The following is a 24,470-nucleotide window of genomic DNA, read 5'->3' on the forward strand; positions in this document are numbered from 1 at the left end:
TGATCAGCCCTGGAGGTTCTGGCGAGGTTTCCCGTGTGTGTGGCATCGGGGGGAGCAGTCATCACATATTTATGAAGCGCCAGTCACAGATGTGGACCAGATGCCTCCTAAACGCTCACCCCATAGCAAGAGACCCTAGGCTGATTGAGGCTTGTTTTCACCCTGGAAGTAATACCCCACAGAGAATGTCTCTGCAGGGATATGTAAGAAACTGGTGATGGGGGTCCCCTAAGAAGAGCCAGGGAAGGGTGGGAAGGACTTATACTTCTCAGAGTTCATCCTTTCTGTATTTTATTTTTACCGCTTGGAAACATTACCTGTTAAGAAATGAAAACTGGAAAAAGAAATAAAATGAAAATGCAAAATGAAAACTGGAGTTCCCTTGTGGTACAGTGGGTTAAGGATCTGGCACTTCTGCAGCTGCAGCTAGATTGCATCTGTGGCTCAGACTCCATCCTTGGCCTGGGAACTTCCATATGCCATGTGTGCAGCCGAAAAAAAAAAAAAATACACTGAACATCTTTGTGCATCTTTTCCCACATTTCTACATGCTCCATACCTTGATTGCAATTCTGGAGTTGTGCACACAAGAAATAGCTATCTTCTCAGAGTGTCCGTCATGGCTCAGCAGTAATGAACCCAACTGGTATCCATGAGGACACAGGTTTGATCCCTGGCCTCGCTCAGTGGGTTAAGGGTCCAGCGTTAGGTGAGCTGTGGTGCAGGTCCCAGACACAGTTTGGATCTGGTGTTGTCGTGGCTGTGGCATAGGCCCCCAGCTACAGCTCCGATTCGACCCCTAGCCTGAAAACCTCCATATGCTGTGGGTATAGCCCTAAAACAAAACAAAACAAAACAATAGTTCTCTTCTTTCGGTGTATGATGCATGATATTTTTAGAGTTTGTTCTCCTGCAGGATTTCATCTGAGGAGTAAAGAGGGCAAGGAGTGTTAGGAGACCTGGTGCTGTTGGGAGGGGCTTCCTGGAGGTGGAAGGCCTGAGCCCCACCTGGGAAGGACAGGCAGCAGGTTCAGAGTGGCCCACGAGGACAAGGCACACAGAGCGGCCTGGAGGTTGGAGTAGGCAGCGAGGCGTGGGGCGGTCAGGCTGGCCAGAGCCAAACCCTGTGTTTGGGGAAACGGTGAGACAGATTGTGGACCACAGAGTTGGGACGGGGCCCATAAGCAGTGCACGGCCAACAGATGTCTTCAAGCTTGAGGTTATCTTGAGGACATGATGTTTTAAGATTAGCTCAGCACCAGTAGGGGCCAGGAGGGGTCAGGGAGATGCTGGACGTGCTAAAGGAATAGGTGTGCGGTGATTCTGTGCCTTACACACTTGAGACAGCAGTGTTCTGCACGTGTGGGGCTAGTGAACGTTGGCGGCCAGGGGGTGGGAATTGGGGGCGGTCATAAATTCTATACCATGCACATCATCCACCCGGCAGTTTGACCTGTGGAATTGGCAGTGAGACCAAGTTCTTAGAGGCCTGGCAGGTTTCTATTTTATAACCGATCTGTATACACCCCTTGCCCTTGATAGGCAGAGGCTGGCCCAGTGTGGCCCAGTAGCCAGGCAAGCTGAAGGCTTAAAAGAGGAAGCATCAGAATGAGATTGGTTTTCAGCTAATATCTTATTAAGGAAGTTGAGTCATTCTACTTCTGCTATTTGTCCCCTCTGGGCATTCAGAGAAGGACAAGTTTTTACTTCCAGATGCAGTATCATGAGAGGGATTTGCCCTGGTCTGCCCTGGCTCTTAAGTGATCATTTTCATCATGGCCCTATATTTCTCTTTTATGCACAGCAAACCAAGGCTCAGAGCGTTGGATGCTTACATAAGGCTCAACCATACCTTGGCTGTATGGTACTAAAATAGAGAGAAGTCCCATTGTCTCAGTGATGGCGTTTTATGAGCTTGATGACAAGCAAGGAAATGAATTTTCCTTTAGTACCTTCTGTTCGCCAGGCAAGCTCATTGGCATTTCTGCCTCACTTAATCCTCAAAACAATTCCGAAGAAGCTAAGACACTCAGTGGGCTGCTCAAGATTTAGCATGAAGGCTGGGGAAGCAGCAACAAGGGCTCAGCCCTACCTCTGCAACCTGTTACTGTGGGAGTGCCCTGGCAGGCTACCGAACCCTAAGCCTCGGTTTTCACATCTGAAATTGACATTAATAATAGTGGGGCTGGGAGTTCCCTGGTGGCATAGAGGTTAAGGACCTGGTGTCGCTCCTGTGGCTCGGGTCACTGCTGTAAGTGCGAATTTGATCTCTGGCCCAGGCGTGGCCAAAAAATGATGGTAAGGTGGGGCTTAGTAAATATTGACAATTATCCTTCTGAATCGGCATCATTGCCCCCTCAAATAATCCTGACCAATCAGTGCCATTTGGGGAACTCGAAGGAACCTCGAAAGATTTCCTAGGCCACTGGTTTTCACACGCTTTTCCTTGGAGACCTAGGATACCGGAGAAGTCCTTGGTAGCTGAAGAGAAGTGGAGTATGTGTGGCCCTGACCTCTCTCTTCAGCAGAGCAGCTGTTTCTGAAGCGAGTTACTACTTATCATGTGCATGCTCCCAGCCCTTACATATTGGGGATTGAGGGATGATTTCATTTAATAAAAAGGATGGTCCTGCTGCTTTAAAAAAAAAAAAAAAAAAAAAGGCTGCCAAGGCTAGAACCCATATCTTCTGGTTCCTAATCTGGTGTTTTTACTGTACTTACTAAAACAGGGAACTGAAATATGATCATTTTAGAAAGGTTATTATCACTGGAGATCAAAATTTAAAACGTTATTTTTGTACCTTCCAGTTAATCAAACATTCATTTAGTCTAAAGCCCATTCCTGTCACAGAATCCCAGGAACAGGAATGGTTGCTGTCAGAGGAGGCATTGCTGTCCTAGCCTTAGGCAAGAATGGTGCTCATAGAACTTTCTGCAGTGATGAACATGTACATTGCCCTGTGTGGCAGCTCGTGTAACTGAAGAACTGTTTTTTAAGTCTTATTGAAAGCAAATTGATTGAAATATAAACAGTCACGTGGCTAGAGGTTGCCATATCGGACAGTGCAGCCTTGCTGTGTAGGGCAGGGGTCAGGTGGCAGTCCCAGGCCCCTGGGCGTCAGAATCATCCAGAGACCTTGTCAGAAGTAAAGCTTCTGGGCCTAACACCCAGTGGCTGCGTCGGTAGACCGGGGGCAAGTGCATCTTGAGAACCCATCTGGTGGTTCGAACTTGCAATCAGGTAGGAAGGTGCTTCATTAGTGAGCTCTTCCTTGGTGTAAAAGAATGGAGCCAGAATCAGGCATTTAGCCCCAGCCTTGATCTTCAGAGCAGCCTTCTGAGGAATGTCAGCCCCTTGGAGAATGTGATCAAAGCTATGGACCTCTTCCCTGGAAAAATACCAATATGGTTTCTGGGGTTCCCAGACCTCCCTGCAACTATCTTTGAACCCACATTAAGAACTCCTCAACTTGGAGTTCCCATCAGGGTGCAGCAGAAACGAATCCGACTAGGAACCATGAGATTGCAGGTTCAATTCCTGGCCTTGCTCAGTGGATTAAGGATCTGGCGTTACCCTGAGCTGTGGTGTAGGTCGCAGACGCAGTTCGGATCCCGTGTTGCTGTGGCGGTGGTGTAGGCCGGCAGCTGTAGCTCCGATTGGACCCCTAGCCTGGGAACCTCCATATACTGTGAGTGTGGCCTTAGAAAAAAAGCAAAAAAAAAAAAAAAAGAACTCTTCAACTTGGACAGAAGATCTTTACTAGCTGGCGACGAGGCCAAGTTTGAGCCCAGGAGCCTTGTCCACTGCAGGCAGGTCACACAGATATGCCCAGGATTGATCCGGCACCATCCCAGTCATTCCCAGACCCAGACTTCTCCAGGGGGCTGTGGAGACACCACAGAAGACAGAACAGGCAGTTTATGTGGATCAGACCCTAAACGTATACCGAATTAATTCTGCCCCTTTCCTTTCCCCTTTTGTTTTCTTGGTCGTGTGGGTGAGCCAAGTGGGTATGGCTATTACCACTGCTCATGACCTCGGCTCTGACACAGAGCAGAGGGAAGAATGCCTCTGAGGCCTGAGCGGAGCTGGGGAGAGCGTCCAGCTGAGTAATGGGTCAGGATTTTGACTTGTCCTCAAAGGCAGAGACACAGCAGGCTCCCACTGAGCCCTCATCCCCCCGCCCCCTCAAGCTACAGGAGAGAGAGAGAAGGAGCCAAGGCGTGGGGCTGTGGGCGGGGCAACGGGCCAGGAGCCAAAGCCCAGGGCTGGGCAGGCCACCTGACCAGCAGTCCCAGGCTTGTTGGGTATAGAACCCTATTTTTTGTAGCTCAGAACCTGCGTCAAAGTGGGGAAGGAGTGAGGGAGCAAGCATGGGTATGTGCCGGCGAGCTGCTCGCAGGCCAAAGTGTCCTGAGAATAGCCTCTTGAACTTGGAGAGCGACGGTGAGGGTCTGAGTCATGGTCATGTGGCCAGGAAAGCCAGCCACGGGGAAGCTCTACAGCTCCCCGGCCGTGATTTCATGCCCTAGGAGGTGAGGGTCAGCCTGCTTTCCCCGTGCCCTTCGCAGGTTCAGCTGCCAGCTGCTGGGCCAACATCTCGGGCTGCCTTGTTCCGCCCTCCACCTGCCAGGCTCTCGGATGAGTCATCCAGGGCCAGAGAGGAGGAGGAGGCCTGGAGTTCGGCTGCCTCGGCCTCAGCTTCTCCAGAACCGGGGAGCCTAGAGTGCTCGTGGAGGCAAGATAGGGCCCCTGGCCAGCTGCCCCCCCAACCACCAAGGTGAAAGGACAGCTCCAGGGGTGGGGGGGACGGGGGGGAGCCCCTCAGGAGGAGCTCTATCCAGGATGAGCCCTGTCAGGCAGAGAGGCCACGTGAGCCTGAGCGCAGCTAGACTGCTAAACAGCTGGTCCCTCGGAACAAGCACTGGTCACTGGCCTCATTTCTCTCACCCGTCAGATGAAGCTCTCTTCATTCCTGACGCTCAGCGTCGTCCTTTGATGCAGCCAGCCCTGACCGTTTCACCGGTGCCCGGCTCCTCGGTACACCGGGGACACCACCTCTGCCCTCAGGAGCCCTCCGCCTGTCAAGGACTGTGACTTTCCCCTTTGTGTTTGCCTGCAGCCCCAGGGACTGGGGAGCGGACAGGACAGCCCACTAGGTCCAGCCCTGCACTGCCCCACGCAGGCTGGCTGATCATTTCTTCATGTGAAAATGAGACTAAAGCTATGTGAGAGCCCTGTGAGCACACCTCTCATGTGTTTAGGTTTGGAGAGTGGGGGGTTTGTTTTTAAGATCTCATTTCCCCTGGGTAAAGAGGCTGAGGAAGGCAGGCACTGCTCTGGGCCCTGGGTCGTGTCCTTTTTGGAGGTGGAGGGGGTTGTCGTGGTGTGGCATGAGATGAAAATGTGATTACAAGTGAAAGAGCCTGCCTTGGAGGGCTTTCACCCAACTGAAATCAGAGCACCCCTTAGACTTCTTAAGGTCCTCGGGGAACAGTAAGGCCACCCATTCAGCTTCCTCAGCATCCAGACTTCAGCACCACACCCAGGCATCCCTGCTAAAAGCCGGAACTGCTCTGAGTTAAAGCTAAGAGGCCCAGGAAAGCAGAGATGCGAGGATCAAATTCTTAGTGTGGAGTTCCCACTGTGGTGGAATGGGACTGGCGGCGTCTTTGCAGAGCCAGGACACAGGTTCCATCCCCAGCCCAGTGCAGTAGGTTAAAGGATCCAGCGTTGCCACAGCTGTAACCTAGCTCCCAACTCCGTCTCAGATCTGATCCCTGGCCTGGGAACTCCACATGCCACAGGGCGGTCCAAAAAGAAAAGAAAAAATTCATAGTGACCAGCAATCCCATTCACCAAAGGGTGTCAGCCTGGTGTTCCCCGGCTTCCACTCTCTCTTGAAAGCTTCCAGCCTGATAGGGCAAACGGCCAGAGGGGTTAGAGGCTTGGCTTCCCGCAGTCTGCCTTTCTCCCTCAAGAGCCCACAGAGGCGTGATCCAGACAGAAGACTGCATCTGTTAGTAACAGCGCTGGGACCACACTGCCATCAGCATTTATTAGAGGCCTGTCTGCACTTGGTGCCTTCTCAGGCTTTGCCTCTAGCAAGTCACAACCCGCAAGAGCCCTGTCCTTTGCGTCCACAGCCCCAGTCTTTAAAAAGGTTCCTAGGAGTTGCCGTCATGGCACAGCAGAAACGAATCTAACTAGCATCCGTGAGGTTGCAGGTTTGATCCCTGGCCTCACTCAGTAGGTTAAGGATCCAGCGTTGCTGTGAGCTGTGGTGTAGGTCACAGACAAGGCTTGGATCCCACGTTGCTGTGGCTGTGGCCTAGGCCGGCGGCTACAGCTCCAATTAGACCCCTAGCCTGGGAACCTCCATATGCCGTGGGAGCGGCCCTAAAAAAGAAAAAAAAAAAATAAGGTTCCCAAATGGTAGCAATCTCAGGGCAGGGCCCTTCTCTTTCATGATAGCGTTAGCCCATTGGGCTATTTGCACAGATTGTCACAACAGTGGGCTCTCTTCTCCCTTCATGCTTGGAGGGAACTCGGAGCTGGTGGAGCCCAGAGAGAGGTGAATTCTTGTGCTCTATCTCCATATTTCTAGAGGTGTTGGTCAGTGTCTGGGGCTCTAATATAAATTCCACTCCTAATCTTACCCGAACGAAAAATACTATCTAGGAGAGGTCTTTAAGCAAATGACTTTAGATATTATAGAGGGAAGCATGGCAGTGCCTTCAGAGCCACAAACAGATGCATCTCGGGAAGGCAGCAAAGTGCTGATGTTGCCGTTTATATGCCGAGTTTTAGATTTTGCAAGATTTCATTTATGTGTATATGTATCGATATGCACACAAATCTGTATACACGCACACATGCACGTGTATATACACTCGTGCGCACGAACGCACACATATGCATACATATATACCTCATGCTGGGAAGCAAAACAAAACCCTGATTCTCTCCGCTTGAAGAAAAGCCGTCATGGATGGTGCTGGCATAAGAAGGCGAGGTTTATGTGGGATCAGTGAGATGAATTGATGGTTCTGGGGTGTGGGCTCCACCACCCTGTTCTGGGGAAGCAAAAGTTCGCCACAAAGCAGAAAAAGATTCAGCCCTTATTTACAATAAGCAAGCCCTTATTTACCAACTCAGATGTTGGTCCATGCATGGCTGTCCTGGAGGAGGCGTGCTGGAGTTCTCACGCGGGGCAGAGCGCAAGAGCCGTTTACCATAGAGGGGCCCTAGGGCTGGGGCCTCCCACCACATGGAACCGTGTTGATGGTGAGAGATCGGCCCCTTTGCCATTTGTACCGTTTGGAGGAGAAAGACGCATGGCGTGAAAAGGCAGAGACCCTTGGCCCCCCGCTGTTCTCCTCCCACCCAAGCCTACCTGGGCCCCTCGGGCTCAGGGGGCGACCTGCTCAGGGCGCGGTCTCTCTGTCTCAGGGTGAGCGTGAGCCTGGGAGATGGCAGTGATGGGAATGGCCTGCCCAGGCGCCCCCGGCTCCGCGGTCGGGCAGCAGAAGGAGTTCGCCAAAGCGAAGGAGAAGACGCAGGCGGTGGAGAAGCAGCAGAGCTCTGTGCACAAGCTCGAGGCCGTGGAGAAGAGCCCCGTGTTCTGCGGGAAGTGGGAGATCCTGAACGACGTCATCACCAAAGGCACCGCCAAGGAGGGCTCTGAGGGCGGCCCGGCCGCCATCTCCATCATCGCCCAGGCCGAATGTAAGGGACCTCGGGTTGGGGGGTGTTGGCAGGGAGGGCAGGTGGGCGCAGCGCTTAGGCAAGGTGGGGCTAGGCTCAGGAGCCCCCCCCCCCCCAGTGGAAGAGGGAGGTCGGGGGAGCCCCGTAAGTGAGACACACCTGGGGGTTAAGGCAAGACTCAGTGCGAAGTGGGAGCTGGCCCAGTGCGGGGAATGAAACACAGAAAGGGAGAAGCGGCAGGTGGAGCCGGGGAAGGGGGCCAGGAGGCAGGCACGCGAGGGCTCCGGGGTCCAGGGGACGCTGCAGGTCGGTCAGGCAGGCCCACGGGCAGCCTTCTGCTGTGACCTTGGGCAGCCTGAGCATCTCTGGAGGGGCCCAGATGGGAAGGGCCAGGTCTCCCGGAAAGCCCCCTGGGACCTTAAGCACTTCGCCACCTCCCACCTCGGGGAAACACACCCACCACCACCCCCATCCCCTTCGAAGAATGAACAGGAATGCCTGCCCTCAGCCCATGGAGCCAATCGAGGTGCCGCAGGGCGAGGTCTGGTCCTTTCTGCTTCCATTCTCAACACCTTAAAATGGCCACGGGAGCTTGAGACACCCAGGAGGGTGGGTAGGGCCAGGAGTCCCCTCTTTCCCCAACACCTACCCTCCGCCCTGGAGCTTTCTTGGGACAGAGCCTGGAGAGACCCGCAGCTCGGGATGCTGTTTCCCACATACACACATCCGTCGCCTTGTCTCTGCCTCCTGGCTGGTCTTTGACAGGAGATGAAAGGATGCAAATTAAAGTGGAGCGAGTGACATAATACTGGCCACACACAGAGAGAATAGTGTCTATTTATTGAGCTGTTCCTGGGCTTCAGGCCCCGTGTTGAGTGTTTTCTGCAGAATCTCACGCTTCGGCCGTGTATGGTGTGAGCTGGGCCCGCGTGTGATCCCAGATTGGAGGCACAGCCCTGCTCTTGACCCTGAAGCTGGGAGGGTGGGGTGAGGCCGTCCTCGGGAGGAGGTAGTCTGGCCAGAAGGAGCAGCCCTGCAAAATGCCTCTCTCCTAAGTGCTGAATTCCTGCCCTTTCTCTCTCCTTTCTGCTCCCCCAACCCCTTTTCCTGCACTTCAAAGGTGAGAATAGCCAGGAGTTCAGCCCCACTTTTTCAGAACGGATCTTCATCGCTGGGTCCAAACAGTACAGGTAAGGAGGCCAGCCTGAGCGGGATGGCCGGGAGCTGACGCGGCGGCGTCCCCACCCCAGCTGCTTGTCCGGGCCGCTCCCCAGTGACCCCTGGCTCCCTCCTTCAGCACCTGTGGTTGGGCTCTTGGAACCCGCCCAGCCTTTCCTGGCTGGGCTGCTCTCCCAGCCAAAGAAGCTTTTCAAAAGCTTTTCACAGCCTGTGGATGACTGCCTCTGGATCTCATCAGCCTGACAGTGTATTTTTATGCTCCGAGTCCTCGCTGCTCCCCCTTGTTTCCCATCAGTGGGGTGGGTGCTGGGAACCGGAGGCACTTTCCGGGCCGTGCGTGACCAAGGGTGCAGGCCCAGGGAAGCCACTCTCACTGGGGGCAAAACCTGCTGTGGGACACACCCCTAGGGGGGGCTGAGGGCTTGGAAACAGGCCAGAACAGATAGACTCACAGCTCGGTGGCCCCTGCAGGAGGGAGGCCAAGCAAGGCCTCATCTGTTCCCAGACTCCCAGCCCCAAGGATGATTTCTGGAAACTGGAGGTTAAACCTGGAGACAGTTCCTCCTCTCCCAGAGGGCAGACTTCTCTATCACTGGAATCTGGGGGCTGCTGGTGATAAGAAGGTTGTGGGGAGAGCTGCTGCCCTTGAACCAAGAAATGCCCAGCGTTTGGTCCAATTCCTTATGCCACCCCTGATGCCTTTTGGCCCAGGGTAGGGGGTACCGGGGGTTTCTGATGGACCTGCTTCTTTCCGCTGCCTGAGAGCAACCCGTAGCCCCCTAGCAACCCTCTGGGACTGGGGTAAGCCTGCCTCCTTTGTGGGGGGCAGAAGAGGAGGCCACAGGGGGGGCAGCCGAGGCTGTGGTCTGCCCCTCAGCTTTTTGGCAGCAGCCCTTTCAGAAATCCCATTACCACCAGAGCCTTAAGACCTGGCAGGGGTGCGAGCTGAGTTAGGTCCACGGTGGTGCTGAGCCTTGGGCCGGCAGAGAAGGGCAGACACCCCTGGTCCTGGGGAACCAGCCCGGGCAGGGTGTCTGCTTATGCCGCTCCTCACGTCGCCATGGCAGCCAGGTGTGCCCAGGAACCAACGGGGGTGCACGGTGACCAACAGCAACTGTCCCTGTTTCAGAGGCAGCAGAAACCATCTCAGTTAGAGCTGAGAATGCCTGCAGAGGGGCATGGCCCTCTGAGCCACACGCCCCTCCTGGGACCTCTCCAAGGGCAGCCCACCTGGGAGGGCAGGAAAGACCTGTGTCCCCCTCCCCAACTCCCACCCCCAACCCCCCGCAGCCGAAGAGCAGCGTGTCCCCTCACGAAAGTAATAACTGCTGTTTGTCAGAGGCTTGCCGTGGGGCTAGGTACCAAGGTAGGCTGTTGCAATGAGCTACTTCATTTGAACCCCATCTCCACCTTGCCTGGCAGAAAATACTACACCCATTTTATCAATGAGAAAATGAACGGTCCTTAGAGCTTGGGAACTTTGCCAAGTTCATGAAGTTACTGGATGAGCTGGGATTTGACCTCGGGTCTATGTGACAGCCCCCCTTACCCGCCAGTTACCTGAGGCATTACGTCTTCCTGCCTCCTCACACTCAGAATGCGTATCTGTGCCCCCTTTCTGACAGCCAGTCCGAAAGTCTTGATCAAATCCCCAACAATGTGGCCCACGCGACCGAGGGCAAAATGGCCCGTGTGTGTTGGAAGGGGAAGCGTCGCAGCAAAGCCCGGAAGAAACGCAAGAAGAAGAACTCCAAGTCCCCGGCTCAGGGGGGAGCAGCCCTGGCCAAACCCCTCCCCAGAACCCCTGAGCAGGAGAGCTGCACAGTCCCCGTGCAGGTGAGACCCGCCACCATGACGAAGCCCCCCAGTACCCGGGCACCATCCAGGCTCAGGGGCCTTCAGAATGGTGCCTGTTGGAGTTCCCGTTGTGACTCAGTGGGTTAAGAACCCGACTAGTAATCCATGAGCATGCGGGTTTGACCCTTGGCCTCGCTCAGTGGGTTAAGGATCCGGCAGTGCCGTGAGCTGTGGTGCAGGTTGCAGACTCAGCTCGGATCCGGCGTAGCTGTGGCTGTGGTATAGGCCAGCAGCTGCAGCTCCAATTTGACCCCTAGCCTGGGAACCTCCATATGCCTCAGAGACAACCCTAAAAAGAAGTAGAGTGGCGCCTGCGCCTTGGCCCCGGCCCCGTGTCCTAACACCTGTGTTTTCCCCACAGGAGGATGAGTCTCCACTAGGTGCCCCATATATTAGAAACGCCCCCCAGTTCACCAAGCCTCTGAAGGAGCCGGGCCTTGGCCAACTCTGGTTTAAGAAACTCGGGGAGGGCCTGCGGCCAGCACTGCCTCGACCGGAACTCCACAAACTGATCAGCCCCCTGCAGTGTCTAAACCACGTGTGGAAGCTCCACCACCCCCAGGACGTAGGCCCCCTGCCCCAGCCCGCTCAGCCCTTCCCCTACAGCAGACTGCCCCACCCCTTCCCCTTCCACCCGCTCCAGCCCTGGAAGCCTCACCCCTTAGAGTCCTTCTTCCTAGGCAAACTGGCCTGTGTAGACAGCCAGCCACCCCTGCCTGGCCCACACCCGGGCAGACTGGCCTGTGTAGACAGTCAGAAGCCCCTGCCCGGCCCACACCTGAAGCCCAGCTGCCCGCCTCGCGGCTCGAGCGAGAAGTTTTCCGTGGAGGAGTACCTGGTACACGCTCTGCAAGGCAGCGTGAGCTCTGGCCAGGCCCACAGCCTCGCCAGCCTGGCCAAGACCTGGTCGCTCGGGGGCTCCAGGCGCCAGGAGCCCAGCCCCGAAACTGAGGACAGCGAGGGGGTCCTGCTCATTGAGGTGAGTGGGCCGCAAACTCGTGTACGCACCCCTCCCCGTCCCCTCCGGGCCGTCGGTGTTCACGACCCGCTTCCTCCCCCTTTGCCTCTAGTTCTCTGAGTGGATAACTCGGTAATGTTTGGGGTTCCCGCACCCAGATTCCTGGGTTTCATCCCATCCATTGTGGACATTATCCCTGCCCCCGACCCTCCTCGCCGTCCTTCCCGCTCTTCTCCCTTTCAGCTCCCAAGTCATCTTTTCATGGTCAAGGTTGTTGATCATTTCCTTTCTGCCCCACAACCACACGTCTGGGGGACGGTCGGCTCCCCTTTGCCTTCGCCTGACTCCTGTAACCCGCTCTGGTCCCGTCTCAGCTCTGGTGGTGTCCTTGATCGTGAGGGTTCAGCCCCGAAGCCTGGCAAGGGCTGCCGCCTGGAGCGCCTTCCTCACTGTAACCCGTCGTCCCCCTGCCGCCCTGGCCACTGACACTGGCCCCTCTCTCCTGCCAACCCCAGAAACTCAAGCCGGTGGATTATGAGTACCGAGAGGAGGTCCACTGGGCCACGCGCCAGCCCTGCCTGGGCAGGGGCGCCTTCGGAGAGGTCCACAGGATGGAGGACAAGCAGACCGGCTTCCAGTGTGCCGTCAAAAAGGTACGCCGGCCCCGGGCTGCGGAGGGAGGTCGGCGGGAGGCCCGTCGCGTGCCCTCTGCTCTCTTTCAAGGTTGATCCCCGGGCGGCCGCGGGTCTGACCTCTGAACAGAGCCTGCCTAGCCTGGCTGCCCTGAGTCCCCAGAGCTGGAAGGGGACAGTCCCGGTCACATGTCCCTGCCTGGGAAGTGCGCTCGCTCGGTGTGTGAGAGGCCCCCAGGGCAAGTCAAAACCTGGAGGACGGTTGGATTGCCGCAGAATTCATGTTGAGCCGAAACCCCTAAACCACATAGTGAACCGGAAAGCGATAGCAGGAGCATAGCCTCCACCTCGCAGGCGCCTCCTGAAGGAGTCAGATCTGGCTGGAGTTCGGGCTCTGCCTCCTGTCGGCTGATGTCATAGGTCCTGTGAGATGGACACCGAGGGGAAATGAGACTTGGCGAGAGCTCCAGGCTTGTCTGACTGTAGAGTTTGGCTTCAAACTGCTCTTCATGGGGGGGAGGATTCACGCTCCTAGAATTTTGACTAGAGGCAGAGGCCTACGTCACCTCTCCCACTCCTTCATCTCACTGGTAATAGAACTGGAGACCAGAGAGGGTCTTCATCTTGCCCAGAGCCACACAGTTGGGCCTGGACTGGAGGCCTCCTTTGTCAGATCACACTGTCCAGGCCCAACAGACCTCAAGGGTGTCAGCCCTGTTCCCCTTCAGATCTCGTTTCTCCTAGCCCCGACTCTCGACTGGAAGCCACTTTGTCTTTGACCCAAATTCAGCCTGAGAGCCAGCACGAGGACTTCCTGAGGCAGAAATCGGAAACATTTCCGTGGGCCATTTCCTTGGGCCCGGTGAAATAGGCTAACTCAGAGACAGACCTCGGTTTTAAGCGGCTTTGGTCAAGGACACTCCGATCCCCAAAAGGCAAGGAACCAAATAGCCAGACCAGGCAGGCCTGTGGCGCTCCGTCCTCACGCCGAGCGGACTCTGCGGCTGCCACTGTCATGGGCGCCTGTGGCTGTAAGGGCTGAGGATGACAGATTGTGACGTGCAAATACCTGGCTTCCCAGGTTTGTGCGTGGCCAGGTGTTAGAGTTCTAGAGTTCAGGCCTCGGGTGATGGGATGAGAGGGGGACTATCCGCAGGTATTACCCCAAACTTCAGACATACCGTGTCAAATCAGTGAGCTCCCCCCGTGCCCGTCCCCACCGGCCAAGACACGTGCTTGGCTCTTGCCAGCCCGGGTCCTCATCTTCCGCTGGGCTGCCAAGGCCTCCTCAGCTGCAGTCCCCTCCCCAGGCCACCGGAGACGGCTCAGCTGTCCCTCCTAAGAGGCGAGTGGGAGGAGAGCAAGAGAGTGTGAAGTGTCCTGGGGCTGAACGCCCATGCGGGGAGCTGAGTCACTGGCTCCTCAGCTGTTCCCCCGCTGAGGCGCTCAGAGCCCCGGGCAACAAGGTAAACAAGCCTAATATAGTAGAAGAGGACAGAGACTCCGTTTCTCACCTCCCCGCGGCACTCGGACAAGCTCCAAGCACAGGGCACGGACGGGCCAGGCCCAGAGCTGCGGCTCGAGCCCCCAGAGCCAGCCCCTCTCAGAACTCTGCCCCCTCCCGCCCCCCGCCCCCCACCAGGGTCTCGGCGGGGTTGGCTCCTGGCAGCCCACACAGCTGCCTGTGGTTGAGCAGACACCCCTGCTCGCTTTCCAGGGCAGAGGCGAAGGGAAGGCTGTGATGTCCATTAGCATTTTCAGCTGGAAGATCTGCGAAACAGGTCCTTGCTAAGGGGGTCGGGGTGCGGGTGGGGGCCGAGGATCAGAGGTCACGCTGCACAAGGGGTCAGAGCCAGTCTGCACGCCCTGGGATGCTCCCTAGGGAGGATCCAGGATGCAGAGTGTCATGTGACACCAGCCCTCCCGCAGTCCCCCTTCCAGGACACCGGGGCCCCAGGCCCCTCCTGTTGGTTGGTCACGAATCCAGGATTTAATGTTAGGGTTTGGGGGTTTTGTTTTTTAAGGTTTTGTTTGATCTTACTTTTAATTTCAAATAAATAGAGGGTCTTTATAGAGGAATGGTGCCCAGAAAAACAAAAGTCTCCCTGTTCCCCAACCCCCTTCTGAGGTAACCAAGCTTTGATATGGATCTTTTAGATTTGCTATGCATGTATAAACATGTAGTGGTTTTTTTAAAGGAGATTGCACTCTGCAGGTTGTTCTGTACCATGTTTTTTTAAATAATAGTCTACCATGGACAGATTTCCTTGTTGGCACACAGGCATCTGTCTGGTGCTTTTTCACGGCCAGTGTGTATAAGTTCTTGTCCTAGTCAGTGGATGAAGTCTTAAGATCCATGAAATCTGGGAACTTTAAAGTGTGTGTGTGTGTGTGTGTGTGTGTGTGTGTGGCACATATGGGGACACACACTTTTTTTTTTTTTTTTTTTTTTTGGCCATGCCCAGGGCATGCAGAAGTTCCCAGGCCAGGGATCGAACCCCGACCCCAGCAGTGACCCAAGCCATAACAGTGACAATGACGAACCCTTAACCACTGGGCCACCAGGGAGCTCCACATGCATTTTTTATTTATCAGGTTTTCAAAGGGGTCTGTGGCCCAAAGAGGAAATGGTTCATTTGAGAATATCTGGCTCAAGCATGGAGTTCTGGAGCCTCCTTTTAACTCTGCCCTGATCTGGAGTAATGTGGCCTTGGCCAGGTCATGCCAGTTGTCATTAACCAAGCACCTGCTCTGTGCCAGACGCTGTGCCAGGGACTGGAGACAGGTGTGGAATCCACATGCCTGAGCTGAAGGAGCTCGGACTGTAACGGGGATGGACACTTTGACGGTATAAAGGTGGTCGAAGCAGCCACCTGCCAGGGACGTGGGTGAAGTCAGCCGGGCGAGTGTGGAGAAGGAAGTCAATACAAGGCCAAGGGGAGAATGTCTCGATGGTGATGAGGAAGCGAGAGGGAAGACTCTAGGAGTTCCTGTTGTGGCGCAGTGGTTAACAAATCCGACTGGGAACCATGAGGAGGCAGGTTTGATCCCTGGCCTTGCTCAGTGGGTTGGGGATCCAGCTTTGCCTTGAGCTGTGGTGTAGGTCACAGACGCGGCTCGGATCTCACATTGCTGTGGCTCTGGCATAGCCCGGCGGCTGCAGCTCCGATTGGACCCCTAGCCTGGGGACCTTCATATGCCGCGGGAAGCGGCCCTAAAAAAGACAAAAAAAAAAAAAAAAAAGAGGGAGGACTCTACTGGACTCCTTTGTGCCCAGAACTGTGTGGGCCACCTTCACCTTTTATGTTCCTAGGACCTTTGGAAGGACTTGCAGGCTCTTATTCCCTCTTTTACCATTGAAATAAAATGGATATGGGGGTTTCCAGTGTGGCACAGTGGAAATGAATCTGACTAGTATCCATGAGGATGTGGGTTCGATCCCTGGCCTCCCTCAGTGGGTTAAGGATCCAGCGTTTCTGTGAGCTGTGGTGCAGATCGCAGACACAGCTCAGATCCTGTGTGGCTGTGGCTGTGGTGTATGTAGGCTGTCAGCTACAGCTCCAATTCGACCCCTAGCCTGGGAACTTTCATATGCTACAGGTATGGCCCTAAAGAAGCAATAAAAATAAAAATAAAAACAAATAAAATGGATATGAACACTAAAGAAAACAAGAGGGAGATTTTCAGGAAGGAAAACGTGATCCACAGTGTAAAGCGAGCAGGCGGCTAAGGCGAGGCAAGTGGCTTGTGGATTCGGCAGTCTGGTGCCTGCTTCAGGATGTAAAGCTAATTTACATGGAAAGACCCGCCCCAAGACGGGGGAGCTGGCAGCTCTGGAGTCAGGCTTCCCCACCAAACTCCCAGCTCTGTTACTCTATATCCAGTGACTTTGAGCAGGTTACTCATCTGGTCTTCAGCCTCCTTGTCTATAAAATGAGATAATATCACCTCATAAGTTCTTGTAAAATGTAAACGACTAATGCTCATCAAGCGCTGAGTGCCGTGTCTGGCATGTGTTAAGTGGGCATTAAGTATTAATTCTCATTAACATCCTCCTCGGAGCCCAGCCGTCACTTTACAGAGCGGGACCCTGAAGTCGAGCAAGGAGAGGTGGGCAGCCCTGTCTCCTGCCCGGCTCCCTTGGCACCGCCCTTTCAGCTTGCTCTCCCTGGGGCTGCCACAGCCCTCGAACTCATCTCCTGTTGTGAAATGTTCCTCCCGAACCCCCTTTGGTCTAGATTGGTGGGAAGGGTTGTAACGTCGCTGGGACACTGGAGAGGTCCCACGGATTTCTTAAAAGTTAAAGCCGAGGCTCCCAGACTCTCTTGGTTCACAGCCGTTAATGTCTCCGTCATTTTTCCAAGGCGCCCCAGCCCAACACAAGTACTTAATAGTTCCATTTATTAAATAATTCAATCAAATAATGTCTTCATATTTGACTGAGCAGCAACCTAGTAGCATTTTGTAGCAACAGTACACCTAACAACCTAGTAGCACACACATAAGTTGAAAGATAAATTTGTTTTATTCTCAAGCAACATACATTACTAACAGGATGCTTGTTGGGCATGTGCAGCTTCTTAAATTTTGAAACCATTGGACACTGTCACTTTCATTTCCGCATTATTCCCCTGAAGTACCTTTTTGTCACAGCAGCTTCCAAAAACCCAGCTTCATAAAGATATAGCATCAAAAGAATGCAGGGCAATCATGGAAACTGTCTCTAGCTAGTAGTTTGTATGGTGACCCCAGATGTCAATCATCGCTCTTTCCCTCAAATGTACAATACGCTGGAGCACCTTTCAGAGTTCCCTCAGTGCCCCGCGTGCGTCACCTCCCAGTTTGGGAGCAGAAGGGTTAAAGACATTTGCTAATACAAGGTGTATAGGCGAATTAGTTCCAGCTTAGGTTCAGAGCCGGAAATACTGACAGGGAGTCAAAGTTTATGCGAGTTGATTAACCAAACCAGATATTCTGCAAGTAACCAAAAGAGAGACATTTTCCACTGATAGGCAAAAGTCCAAAAGCCACACATCGTCAGAGCTCCTGCTTGCCAAGTCAGCAGGTCCCCAAAGAAAACTGCCAGGCCCTGACTTCTTCCAGGCCAGTTATGTTACCACTCGCGCCCCCTGGTGGTACTTCTCAGGGTTAACATGAGGAGCAGCTGCAGCCAGAAATGGCAGGTCTCTTTTAGGAAGTCTAAGCAATTAAGCTACTCTTATTTGAGCTGGAGGGAGGAGGTAGAGAGCTAGCATTTCCTGAGCCCCTGCTGGTTGCCAGGCCTGCTGCTGGTTATTATCCCTCCAAATCCTCACTCTACCCAGGAGCTACTTTCCCCACTGTTCACGTATGGAAACACATAGCTTAGGGGAAGTGTTTCTACCTTTGGAAATGGCTGAGCCAGGGTCTCGGCCCAGGATGTTTGTATCTAAGGCCTATTTCCTCCTGCCATGTCATGCTGGTCTCTGCAGAGAGGAATGGATGGGAGTTCCCGCTGTGGTGAAGTGGGTATGCAACTGCAGTGGCTTGGGTTGCTGTCATGGCTGACGTTGGGGGAGTGTGGTCGGGCCCCCCCCCACCCCCCCGTTCAATCCCCAGTCCAGCACAGTGGGTTAAAGGATCTGGCGTTGCCACAGCTGAGGCTCAGATTCAGTACCTGACCCCAGAACTTCCATATGCCATGGATGCGACCATAAAATGTAAAGAAAGAAAAAAGGAGTGAGTGGTCCCTGGTTGCCCAGGCCATTAGGGGAGGGGCCTTGACCAAACCCCTCCCGATAGGAGACGCCTCTTCTATGCCCAGATCCTGGGGAGACAGCTGCAAACAGGATAAACAAGCACTGGCCCTTCTGCATGGCCATTTCAGCCCTCGGGGACAAGGCAAGTAATTATGAGCGAGCAGTTAAGTGCTGAGGAGGATGAACTAACAGAGCCAGAATCTGGGCCACATCAGCTCTGGCTCCAGAAACCCACCATCTTAAGAGCAGACACAGATGTCAATAAACAAGGTCCCATGATCTAGAAATTGTCCAGACATTGAGCTGGGGAAAGAAAGTTCTGTGTTTGGCAGATCCGAGGGTAGGCAACATGCCAGGGGCCTGGCCAAGGATTATCATTTTTGTGTGAGTGCATTTTCACAGACCTCAGCGCTGCAAAACTTTAATCAAGTACCAGGCATTGACCGCAACCCCCAAGACACACAGGTTAGTCTCTGAAGGTCCAGTAGGCCTCCCGGGTACCTGCCTGGCCTCAGAACCGTCACTGGGAACTTCATTCTCTGTGCAGGGAGCTCCAAGGATCCTGGTAGGATCCAGCCCTGGTCCCTCACCCTGACTCCCAGCCGCCTCTGGGCTCTTCCAGGTTCGAGTCGACGTCTTTCGGGCAGAGGAGTTGATGGCGTGTGCGGGATTGACATCACCCCGAATCGTCCCTTTGTATGGAGCTGTGAAAGAAGGGCCTTGGGTCAAAATCTTCATGGAGCTGCTAGAAGGTAAGGAGCCAGATGCCATCTCTCTCCCTCCAAATTCAGAGCCAAGGGTTTCCCCAAGTCTTGCCCAGGCTGGCCTTGGTTCCCCAGTCAGTCCATTTTTAATCTCTTGACCCTGTGACCTTGGCAAGAAAGGCCTTCTTTGCCACCTGCCCTTCAAAGGCCCTTGCCCTGGACTGGCCGGGAGGCCTGGAAGAGCCCCATGTTAAGACTGGCCATTGGTCTCCTAGGTGGCTCGCTGGGCCAGCTCATAAAGCAGAAGGGCTGTCTGCCAGAGGACCGGGCCCTTTACTACCTGGGCCAGGCTCTGGAAGGGCTGGAGTACCTCCACACCCGAAGGATTCTACACGGAGACGTGAAAGGTAAGCCTCAGGGTGCCTGCACCCCATGGGGCTCTCTCCTCACCCCGTCCTGCCCGGCTTCCTCCCGGATCTCCTGGGCCTGCTTCAGGAAGGGGACGTGTGTCCTCCCAGCCCTCAGCCTGGCACTGTAGTTTCCAGCGGGCGATGCCCACGGGGAGCAGCAGGTCAAGTTCCTGCACACCGGTGACCACTGAGGGTGGGTGGCGGCAGCAGGGCTGAGCGGCCACGTCCCCTCACCCTCCGAGAGCCTGCCTGCTGGCTGCCTCCAGCCCCAACGGCCCCCTCCTCCCTCCCTCCGTGACTAATGGAACTAATCAGAAGCAGCAGCTGCCACGTAGGGTCAGCCAGAAAACCGTGTCGCTGGAGGTCGAGATTGGCCCAGGCCCCTCGTGACTCACCTGTTCCCCTTCTTCCCTGGGGCGGCCTGGCAGCCGACAACGTGCTCCTGTCCAGCGATGGGAGCCGCGCAGCCCTCTGCGACTTCGGCCATGCTGTGTGCCTTCAACCCGACGGCCTGGGGAAGTCTTTGCTCACAGGTAGGCCCCTCTCTACAATGATGACAGCGGTGGCCTCGGCTGAGCATTAGCCCTGCACCGTCTCCTGTCCGCGCCTTAATAGCAATCAGAGCCGAGAGCACTTTGTGGCCACTGAGATAGTTCAGCCTCACAACCACCCTAGGTTATCACGAGGATTTAATATTATTGTGCTTAAATGCAGTAATGCCTGTCAGGTGCCTGTTTCCGATGTTTCTGTTATAGGGGAGGGTAACAGAAAGACAGGCGCCTCGCCCTAGGTCCCCCGTCTTCTACCTGAGATGCCCGTCTTAGCCAGGCTTTTCTGGGGAGCTATGCTCCCAGCCCACAACCTCAGCCCTCCCACATCTCTGAGAGCAGTTTCTAGAAGCAGAACGGGAAAGCTCACCAAGGGGCCTGGGCTCTGTAGCTGGAGAAATGCGTGTTTTGACTTCCTCTCTTTCTGATTATTAAAATAACCCATGTCTACTGTGAAATATTTGGCAACTACAGTGTTAAGTAGTTTCGAAGGGAAGGAGAAAAAAGAATTCTTACCATCCCTCTTGCCCAGAGAGATAGTCAAGAATATTTTCGATAATTCCCTCCAGCGTTTTTTTGTTTTTTGTTTTTTTTTCCTGTACATAGTTAAGGCTGTTATAACACAATTTCATGCCCTGCTTTTTTATCTATAGCATTAGCATAAAATGATTTCATTTTGACCAAAGGAAAAACAATCTTTAAGAAGTGATTGTTGGAATTCCCGCCGTGGCGCAGTGGTAACGAATCCGACTAGGAACTATGAGGTTGAGGGTTCGATCCCTGGCCTTGCTCCTTGGGTTAAGGATCCTGCGTTGCCGTGAGCTGTGGCCGCAGGTGCAGCTCAGATCCCGAGTTGCTGTGGCTCTGGTGTAGGCCGGTGGCTACAGCTCCTATTCGACCGCTAGCCTGGGAACCTCCATATGCTGCGGGAGTGGCCCTAGAAAAGGCAAAAAGACCAAAAAAAAAAAAAAAGAAGTGATTGTTGTTAAAGGGCCACTGATAATTCTAAAGATGTAAATTGCACATGGATACCTGCCCTCCACTTTAAAATAACTATAGTGTTTTCTTCTTATTATAAAAATATCTTTTCTAATATCTTTTGCAGAAAGTAAAGCTAAGCAAAAATTTAAAAATACAAACCACCAGAAAAAAAAAAATACTGTTCACACTGGCACCAATCCTTCTAGTCTTTTATGAATATAAGTTTTCCTTTTTCTTAACTTACTAAAATTTTGGGCCCATCATACCATTTTTTTTTTTCTTCTGTCCCTGCCTGTGGCACGTGGAAGTTTTCCAGCCAGGGATGAACCTGTGCCACGGCAGCGACCCCAGCCTCTGCAGTGACAATGCCAGATCCTTAACCCACTGCACCGCAAGGGAACTCCAGGAGCATCATACCATTAATCAGTTCCCTACGACCTAAATTTCAATGTCCAGTCCCTCCTCCCCCCATATTATAGAAAGCACTTTAGGGTTTGGTCTGAAGGGCAGAGCCCGTGTTTTAGGTGATAGAGTCTTGGTACCCGTCCCCAGCAGAATCCTCGACTTGGTTTGTCCCCAGCAAGTTGGATTTGGAGGCTATTTAAAGTCCCAACACAGGGGTTCCCGTCGTGGTGCAGTGGTTAATGAATCCGACTAGGAACCATGAGGTTGTGGGTTCGATCCCTGGCCTTGCTCAGCGGGTTAAGGATCCGGCGCTGCCATGAGCTGTGGTGTAGGTCACAGACGTGGCTCGGATCCCGCGTTGCTATGGCTCTGGCGTAGGCTGGCAGCTACAGCTCCAATTAGACCCATAGCCTGGGAACCTCCATATGCCGCGGGAGCAGCCCAAGAAACGGCAAAAAGACAAAAAAAAAAAAAAAAAAAAAAAAAAAAAAAGTCCCAACACAAAGCCAGGTATCTCAGGAATTGACTGGGGTGGGGTCATTACGAAGGCTCTTGCCCATCAGAATCCACAGTGGCCTTTTCTGTCTCGCCACACCTTCTCAGGGGACTACATCCCCGGCACAGAGACCCACATGGCGCCGGAGGTGGTGATGGGCAAGCCCTGTGATGCCAAGGTGGACATCTGGAGCAGCTGTTGCATGATGCTGCACATGCTCAACGGCTGCCACCCATGGACCCAGTACTTCCGAGGGCCGCTCTGCCTCAAGGTCAGTGACGACACCTGTGACGCCCAGCAGGGCCATGGCACCCGGGCTTCAGGCTTCAGGTGGCCTCCCGTTTGGCTGCTCTTCAGGAACAGGAAGAAGCCTTATCATAAATGTGGGATCCTGACTAAAATAGCTGCCACCCAAATCTGAGGGTCCCAGGGGAGATCCTAGGGTGGGGACATCCTCGAGTTCAAGGTTCAGGGCTCTCTTGTGTCAGCACCCCTCCTGCCTCCTAATAGGCTGGGCCGGGAGGTCACGGGTGCCTGTGGCTCTCTTGTGTGCCGCCTGGCCCCCTTTTGCACTTTTCTTGGAAAAGTCTCAGCCCTCCCTCTAGACCAGGCCACTCCAGTCCTTGTGACCGACCCCAGCAGAGCAGGGCGGAGAGAGTGGGGAGGAGCAAGGACAGGAAGCCGGGGGCCAGGAAGTGATGGGGAGACAGGCCTCCTATGTTGCCTTTCAACCCGCAGATTGCGAGCGAGCCTCCACCTGTGAGGGAGATCCCGCCCTCCTGTGCCCCCCTCACAGCCCAGGCCATCCAGGAGGGGCTCAGGAAGGAGCCTGTCCACCGAGCGTCTGCAGTGGAGCTGGGGGGGAAGGTCAGCCTGGCGCTGCAGCATGGTAAGAGCCCCGGGCTGGCTGCAGGGGGCAAGAGAGGCGGCAGGCTCGTGTAGCGGCCAAGAGCAAGGTACTCGACCTTCAGGGCACAGGTGTGACACAAACTTTGGGCTTGTTGGGAAGCCTGAGGTCACGTGGGTCAAAGTACCTAGTACCGAGCCTTGATGCAAAGGCTGTGCTCAGGAAGTGGAGAAGGAGTTCCCATCATGGCTCACTGGCTAACGAATCCGACTAGGAACCGTGAGGTTGCAAGTTCGATCCCTGGCCTCGCTCAGTGAGTTAGGGATCTGGTGTGGCCCTGAGCTGTGGTATAGGTCACAGACTGGCTGAGATCTGGCATTGCTGGGGCTGTGGCGTAGGCCAGCAGTAACAGCTCCAATTGGACCCCTAGCCTGGGAACCTCCATATGCCGCGGGTGCGGCCCTAGAAAAGGCAAAAAGACCAAAAAAAAAAAAAAAAAAAAAACAAGAAAGAAAGACAGCAGGACTGTCCTATTCCCATTTGAGTGGCCAGCTTAGGGAAGAGGCTTCCCCAGAGCCCGAGCACTGACCTCCTGAGCAGTGCCCCGGGGGCCACAGGCATCCTCCCTCACGGACCACTTCCAGCCTCTTCTGCCCAGCAAAGGCGGCCTGGCCCGGCCCACCTCCCCTCACCGCGTGTGTTCTGTTTTGTAGTGGGGGGTCTGAGGAGCCCGTGGAGGGGAGACTACAAAGAACCGAGACATCCGCCGCCACTCCAAGCCCACCCGCCACCACGCCAAGCCCACCCTCACCAGACCCCGGGTGCCCCACCTGGGGAGCTCTCACCTGGGGCCCCGGAGCCCCAGCCAGCAGAGGACGCAACAGGTGGGGCCCCGAAGCTCCAACCCCCTCCGCCCCCGGAGCCCCCAGAGCGGAACAAGTCCCCAAGCCCGCACTGGGGCAAGGAGGAGTCTGGGCCATGGGACCCCTTGCCTCTGTCCTCGCTGGACCCGGCCCCTGCCAGGAACCCCAGCTCACCGGAGCGGAAGCCCACCTTCCCCGAGCAAGAGCTGCAACAGCTGGAAATAGGTATGGGCGGCCCCATTCTCTGGGTCCCTGGGCCCTGCACCAAGGCCTGGGCTTTGTCACCTTCCCAGCCAGCCCCTTCCCTGGGGGTCAGTCCCAGAGTCTCTGCTGAAGAACAGTCTTTCACAGCCGTCTTCTGCCTTTCTCTGCAGAATTATTCCTAAACAGCCTGTCCCAGCCATTTTCTCTGGAGGAGCAGGAGCAAATTCTGTCATGCCTCAGTGTCGACAGCCTCTCCCTATCAGATGACAGCGAGAAGGTGAGTTAGGATCCCAGGGCAGGTGGCCTTGTGTCCAGCCAGTGAAGGGGCTGTGTAGAAGTAGCGGGTAGAGGGCAGATGCTGGGGTCACCCCTTCCTTCTGGGAGAGGTCCTCACTGGGGCGGGGCTCCCGGGTTCTCAGAATGAAACGGTCCATCGCCAGCAGGCCTGGACACAAGGGAATGGTTTGGCTCCTAGGATAGTCAGGGAAAGGCTCGGCTTCGGTCCCGTAGAAATACTCTTCCCCCTCCTCCACCCCACAGTGCTGACCCCCAAAAGTGCCCAGGAGAGCGGCTCTCCAGCCTAGGACCTGGGCGCTTCCTCACCCAGGGGCGGGCCCAGGGCTCCCTTGCCCCAGATCAGACCAAGGCCCGAGCCGGTTCCCTGAGCCTGGGGCCTCAGTCTGTGCCCCTGTTGTTTCAGAACCCGTCCAAGGCCTCCCAGAGCTCACGGGACACCCTGAGTTCCGGCGTGCACTCGTGGAGCAGCCAGGCAGAGGCCCGCAGCTCCAGCTGGAACATGGTGCTGGCCCGGGGGCGGCCCACGGACACGCCAAGCTATTTCAATGGTAGGTCACCCGATCCGCCTGGGACTGGGGAGGCCGGGAGCGGGGCTCAGCGGGGAGGGGAGAGGAAGGCACCCGGCAGCCAGAATTTGAGGCAC

At 55.0% G+C, this 24,470-nt stretch overlaps 1 protein-coding gene across 2 annotated transcripts in view; it reads left to right on the forward strand.

Annotated features, from left to right (window-relative positions):
* MAP3K14 (mitogen-activated protein kinase kinase kinase 14) overlaps positions 1-24,470 on the forward strand; it is a 40,084-nt gene that overhangs the window by 12,723 nt on the left and 2,891 nt on the right. The window contains exons 2-14 of one of the 2 annotated variants that reach the window (XM_003131321.5): positions 7,454-7,729; positions 8,829-8,898; positions 10,513-10,723; positions 11,106-11,723; positions 12,218-12,355; positions 18,695-18,824; positions 19,052-19,183; positions 19,615-19,719; positions 21,724-21,887; positions 22,355-22,505; positions 23,177-23,551; positions 23,701-23,807; positions 24,231-24,375. In XM_003131321.5, the coding sequence (XP_003131369.2) occupies positions 7,474-7,729; positions 8,829-8,898; positions 10,513-10,723; positions 11,106-11,723; positions 12,218-12,355; positions 18,695-18,824; positions 19,052-19,183; positions 19,615-19,719; positions 21,724-21,887; positions 22,355-22,505; positions 23,177-23,551; positions 23,701-23,807; positions 24,231-24,375 (2,602 nt within the window). In that variant the 5' untranslated portion in view covers positions 7,454-7,473. The remainder of the gene's footprint in view (positions 1-7,453; positions 7,730-8,828; positions 8,899-10,512; positions 10,724-11,105; positions 11,724-12,217; positions 12,356-18,694; positions 18,825-19,051; positions 19,184-19,614; positions 19,720-21,723; positions 21,888-22,354; positions 22,506-23,176; positions 23,552-23,700; positions 23,808-24,230; positions 24,376-24,470) is intronic. The other variant, XR_014821014.1, reaches the window with a different exon arrangement.

This window comes from Sus scrofa, chromosome 12 (genome assembly GCF_054392235.1).
Source record: "Sus scrofa isolate SSC_HxYL_T2T_F1_AM1 chromosome 12, Sscrofa_HxYL_maternal_Yorkshire_Landrace_v2.0, whole genome shotgun sequence".
In the NCBI taxonomy this organism is placed as follows: domain Eukaryota; kingdom Metazoa; phylum Chordata; class Mammalia; order Artiodactyla; family Suidae; genus Sus; species Sus scrofa.